The sequence below is a fragment of the Crotalus tigris genome, unplaced genomic scaffold (genome assembly GCF_016545835.1).
Source record: "Crotalus tigris isolate CLP2741 ecotype Arizona unplaced genomic scaffold, ASM1654583v1 scf7180000024401.5802323, whole genome shotgun sequence".
NCBI lineage: Eukaryota > Metazoa > Chordata > Lepidosauria > Squamata > Viperidae > Crotalus > Crotalus tigris.
Window position 1 is genome coordinate 1,967,799 of NW_024100569.1, and position 6,058 is coordinate 1,973,856.

The window sequence follows — 6,058 nt, forward strand, 5'->3', positions numbered from 1 at the left end:
CTGTGCTGAGCCTTTTCAGGGAAGCTGTGGCTTTGCACTGTGCTGCTGTGCCAGGCTGGGGTTGTCAAGACTTCCTAGTAGGTCTGCAGCTTCATACCGCATTGCAGCTTGGGCTTGTTGCAGACCCAGCGCCACATATGCCAAGAAGCTTCAGACCCACAAGACCACAAGAAGCCTTAGACCCAGGCCCAGAGCCATGTGGGTTGGAGACTGCTAGTAAGGCAGTATTCTGAGTAGCCAAAAGGGCAACAATGGGGAGGAATAGGCAGTTGGGGAAAATTAAAGGAGAGTCTGTCCCTTACTTTGAAAGAACTGAGACTCGGGGCTGGAGGAACCAAAGCCATAATGGCTTAGTGTTTGACCTCAGTAAATTCTGTAATTTTTCTATTCACTTTTTAGTCACATTGAAACTTCAGAGCTTTATATTTGTGTCCTGGAAAAAGTATTCTTAGTCCAGAAATACACTATTTAGGAATCATTGGAGAATATCTTGCCCTTAGAAATATGCCCCATTGATTTCAGTAAAATGGTGAAAATTCAAGGAGGCACATTTATCAGTATCTTTGAATCAAAATGCGAGGAGGAGGAGGAGGAGGAGAAGAAGAAGAAGGTGTTGTTTATATTGGTTCTTCTTACAACTTAGGAGGATTCATTCAAGAAGCTGATTTAGAGAAACAACTTGAAAATGAGAGAGAAGAAGCAAAATCCCTCAGAAGCGCAAAGAATAGGTATCAGCAAATGATTGTAGGAATATGTAATTTTGTTTCTAAATAAATCCAACCAGCAAGCTATACGAAAAAAAATCTGATTGCATGGAATGGATTTCATTCATGCTATTCCATAAGACCACACATCTCTTCATTTCTGCTTGCACTTGTAGTAGACTGGTATACAGAAAGATTTGCTAATGTTACTCAGTTGCTGTGCAGCTGTGAAACTTCAAATAATGTTGCCTACCTGTATTTCTCCCCCCAGTGCTGAGTCCCAAAGTCCTCGGGATAGCCATCGCTCGCTACGATTTTTGTGCAAGAGACATGCGTGAATTATCCCTGCTCAAAGGGGATGTGGTCAAAATTTACACAAAAATTAGTGCCAACGGCTGGTGGAGAGGTGAAGTCAATGGAAGGGTAAGCCTTTATCTTCCTCCTGATTCTTAATTTGTATATAATGTATATGGTATTAAGTATATTGGAATTGAATATTTAGTAATTTCTCATGAAAATGTGAAACGTTCTTGCTGTCTTTCTGAAATTTAAATTAACTATAGACTACAGTAGTCTAGTTGTCTACAATATCATCATCATCATCATCACCATCATCATCATCATTATCACCACCACCATCATCATCATCTATCCACTGCAGGATGAAGGCCTCTTCTGCATGTTTCCAACCAACATGGTCCTAAGCTTTCTTTAGCTAATTGGGCCCACAATACTTGCTGATGTTGTCACTCCATCTTGTTTTAGGTTTCTTTTGTGGATGCTTTTTATCAAGTGGAATCCATTCTGTGACTGCCTTAATCCACCTTCCATCCGTTCTTCTTGTTATGTGACCAGCCCATTTCCACTTCAATTCTTTTACTCTCTTGCTGATATCGTATACTTTCGTTTGTTCTCTAATCCACGTGCAGGTCTTTCTAGCTTGTCTTGTGATGCTGAGCATGTATTTTTCCATAGCTCTTTGCACCACTCGTAGCTTTTATATCGAGGTTAGTGTCCATGTTTTGCTGGCCTATGTTAAAACAGTCACCGAAAATTTTTCAGGCATGGGAGAGGTTGTTCTTGAATATGTCCATGTTGAATTTAGAGGAGTTTCATGTCTTCAGACCATAAATTATGTGCTTAAATTAACAAAAAGATACCATAAGAAATGAACCAGAACTTCTGTTGAAGGCCCAAAATAGTTTGAACTTCATTTCTGAACCAGATTTTTGGATATGATGTTCTCATCTTCCAAATGAAGGCATGTGGAGATGGACTAGTTCAGAAAGGGGTTATCTCAAATGACAGCCTTTTTGCTAACTCTGCCTGCCATCAAAGTGGTAGCAAAGTAATAAGCAAAAACTCTGCCTCCCAATATGGAAGCTAAAGAAGTGAAGGAGTTTTATCCTAGTGCTGTTGCAGCAGCCCAGCATCTGCCCTCAATTCCAGAAATGGACAAAAAGCCAGATAAGGAAGAGATGTGCCACATCTCTCTTTCATGATGAGACATGATAGCAGAATTCCAGTATTTGAGGGGCTGCCACCAAGAAGAGGGGATCACGTTATTCACTGAAGCACCAGAGGGCAGGGCAAGAAACAGTGGTTGGAAACTGATCAAAGAGAGAAGCAGCCTGGAATTAAGGAGAAACTTCCTTAAAGTGAGGACAATTAACCGGTGGAACAGCTTGCCTCCAGAAATCATGGGTGCTCCATCACTGGAGATTTTTAAGAAGAGGCTAGACAGTCACTTCTTGCTTGAACAGGGGGCTGGACTAGAAGACCTCCAAGGTCTTTTCAAGCTCTATTCTATTCTAAATTCTAGCAACAGAGAATGAGAAGTGGGGAGTTCTGATTCATGCACTGCACATGTTTCTTTAAGAGAAAGGGAAACGTACATTTCAGCTATTGCTCCACCAAGGGATTGATTGCTTCTCTTTTGCCTATCCCGGGGATAGGCAACCTTGGCTCTTCTGGACTCCCAGAATTCCTGAGCCAGCATGGCTGGAGTAGGAATTCTGGGAGTTGAAGTCCATGAGTCATAAAAGAGCCAAGGTTGTCTACCCCTGGCCTATCCTACAGGAAAGTGGATTGGAGCAAGAGGAAATCTTTTGTTGTTAGACAGAAAATCAAAATCAAAAGGAGACTGGGAGCACCTTTTCCAGTTTAACAAATATTGTTAAGATCTTTTGTGAGATACAGCTCACTTCATCAGATGTTTGCTCCCCATCTAGCCAACGGAAGAAAGGAACATAGTGGCCACAAATGTTGGCTTGCAACTGTGCTCTCCTACTGCCTGAAAGTAGGTTAACAGGTGAAACTACCCTGTTGATCGTAGATGGAACAGAATTTAGTTCTGTACATTTCCATCTCCATTCTGAAATGGTTGCAAATCGGCTGAGAACCATATCTGAATTTCTGTCAGGCCTATTGATGATTAAATGTATATTTCTCCAAAGAGACAGTACATGTTCTGCTGCAACAGTTAATTTGTTGCAATGTTTATCCTTTTCTAAATCATTTTCTATTTGAAAGGGTCATGCACAAAATTATCTTGAGTCAAACAATCTGATACCATGTTTATTATTTTCTCATTTAGGTGGGCTGGTTTCCATCGACCTATGTAGAAGAGGACGAATGACTTACAGATCCAGTTGGTACTTTTGATCATAAACTTCAGGAACTATGAAAGCACCATTGAAGTGTCTGCTGAGCATTATTCATCTTGCTAAGTATTTGAAACTTAGCTCTTCTGTCTGTTGAAACTTTCCAGGCCCCCAACGCTGGAATTCCTGAAGACGTTTGTGCTGACAGCTTGACTGTCTCACTCAGAGATGTGCAAAGAAGCTGCTTCACAGCCTCCCACCACTGGGGACCAGTCCCAAACTCTAACCTCACCTTCCTGAAAAAAATCATTTCAGAACAGACTTCTTTCAAAAGCACTTCATTTCATTCCAGCCACAATGAATACTAAGTATGGCTAGCAGTTTATGAGCTTTAAGTGAAAACTCTGATGACAGCTATCACTTATGACTTCTTCCAGAGGGAAATGTTTGAGCATTCCAGCAATCACGTGGTCAATATTATTTCTCCCGAAATATCTTACGGCACTAATTAACTTTGCCAACAACTCCACACTTCACCAGTTCTGCAATCCCTAAATATACTTTTTTGGGGGACTAAGCATAAATTCAACACGATTTGCATGCCATTTAGTGGAATGGTGGTGGGGGGAGGAAGAATACAAGCAAATTTAGTGTTTAAATCCAGGGATGTTTTAACTGGCTTATCTGAGTCTTTTATTACAATATTTTATGGAGCCAATTTTTTTTAAAAAAAGGAGTTGTGACTTATATAATGTTTGAAAAAGGAATTAATGGAAAAAAAGCTGCCTATTATAGGATAATCCATGCAAAACGTTTAATACAGATAGCCCACTTGTGCAGAACTTCAATCAGAAATGCAAGTCAAGAAACATTTATCCTTTATTGATTCGCAAATGGGACTTTGGATTGATTTTGGATCTGATTTAATCAATTGTCTCTAGTTAACTTTCCCAGACCCTGAGGTTTGTCTTAATGCTAAATGAACCAGTTATTTAATTATACATAAGTTGTAAAATCTTTGTTCCACTATGCTGGTATGGACTGTTTAAATAATCAGATAATTATGCAGGTTTGATTCTTCCTTCATGCTTGCTTCTGATGGAAAAGTTGCCTATTGCTTATTGAATAGTTTGCAAAGACATGTAGCACTTATAAACTAATCCAAGTCCATCATCAAGCAATGATAAATTAGTAGCGATAAAGGGGAAGAGGAAAATGCCCAGGTTAGAAATGATCTCAACTTCTCTGGACTTTCATCTTCATAATTTAATACTAGTAGATAATGCTTTTGGTCTTGAGAATTTCAAAATTGTTTATTGGAGACATTATTTTGATGGAACCAATGACAACCTTTATATCCAGTTCCAGAATTGTATGCAATAAAATGTCCTGTGCTGAAAAGTTAGTTAGGAATGTGTCCTTGGTACTTTTTTGTCTAATGGACTGATCCTTAAGTAGGCAAAACTGCTTGATCAGGAGATTTGCCTCTTTTTAATGGAGAAAAGTTTTGCCTTTAGTTTGTAAAATGTAATGTATCATAATATTCCATCATTGCATACATGTCTTACAAGGAAGAATCAACTTAATGTAATATATATATATATATATATATGGAGAAATGGGTTGTTTGACCAAAACATTTTGAAGGATAGTTTAAAAACTACAATGCTGGTGTTTGGTAATCTTTAGCAACTCAGGTGGAACTTGAATACATATCTAAATAATTGCTTCCATTATACTGTCTCATAAAGCTTCTGCATTAGGCTCTGTAAACTCTCTCTCTCTCTCTCTCTCTCTCTCTCTCTCTCTCTCACACACACACACACAGAGAGAGAGAGAGAGAGAGAGAGAGAGAGAGAGAGAGAGAGAGAGAGAGAGATGCCATGCCACTTGGTATGCACAGTGAATCTGGTGAGACTTTTGGTGGCAGATAAAGGGCAGACAGCAATTTAACCTCACTTGCTTGTCCCTTGGTGTCACAATTACCCGTTTCTTCAGCTTTTCTTTCTTCTTTGTGGTGTAGCCCAGGGACGGGAGGGAGTGTCTTTTGCTGCTTGAAGTATTTTGAGACAGATTGCGGGCTGGGTCTGGCTGATCCATCCAGTGTGAATCCCTTTGCATACATTAACCTTCTCATTTCAGGAAAGGGACTGGAGAATCCAGTCATTGAGGAGCTCCATAAGTGCACAAAGTTTTAGGTCAGGACTCTGCTCTTTCTCGTCTTCGTTGAATGCCCTGTGTTGAGTAAGTGAAATGCTGCATCACTGCTATATTTCAAATACCAAAGATTTAGTAGGCTGGAGCCTTGCTACGTCTTTATTTCCCTGCAATGCCTATTTATTTTCCCAGTGTCAGACCCTGCTCTCCTATGCAGTGAGCTGGGGCAGTACTTTAATTTGTAATGTTATGTAAATATGTGAATATATTAATAAACTGGTTAATTACTTGTTTAATGAGTCACTGTGTAAGACAGGTAATTTGTAAAGATTTGTTTCTCTTTTCTTTTTCTTTTAAAAGATTAATTGTCCTTTCCAACAGTTTCCTACACATTCCTAACAGTGTACTTTGCATGGTAAAGTTGAGATATTTATATTTGAGGCTGTATCTTTTCCATCAACCCTGAACTAAAATAATTACTTTCAACTTCATAGCCTTTCTCCTTGGCTATAAAGTTGGACTCCCTTCATCATTTGGGACAGAAGACTAAATATATTGTTTTAGACAAATAGAAAATCAGTTTCCTCTTCTTCT

General features: G+C 39.3%; 1 protein-coding gene across 1 annotated transcript in view; it reads left to right on the forward strand.

Annotated features, from left to right (window-relative positions):
• VAV3 (vav guanine nucleotide exchange factor 3) overlaps nt 1–5,763 on the forward strand; it is a 187,581-nt gene extending 181,818 nt beyond the window's left edge. Inside the window, exons 26-27 of the mRNA XM_039329572.1 lie at nt 976–1,127; nt 3,301–5,763. Of these exons, the coding sequence (XP_039185506.1) occupies nt 976–1,127; nt 3,301–3,342 (194 nt within the window). The 3' untranslated portion in view covers nt 3,343–5,763. The remainder of the gene's footprint in view (nt 1–975; nt 1,128–3,300) is intronic.
• The last annotated feature ends 295 nt before the right edge of the window (nt 5,764–6,058 follow it).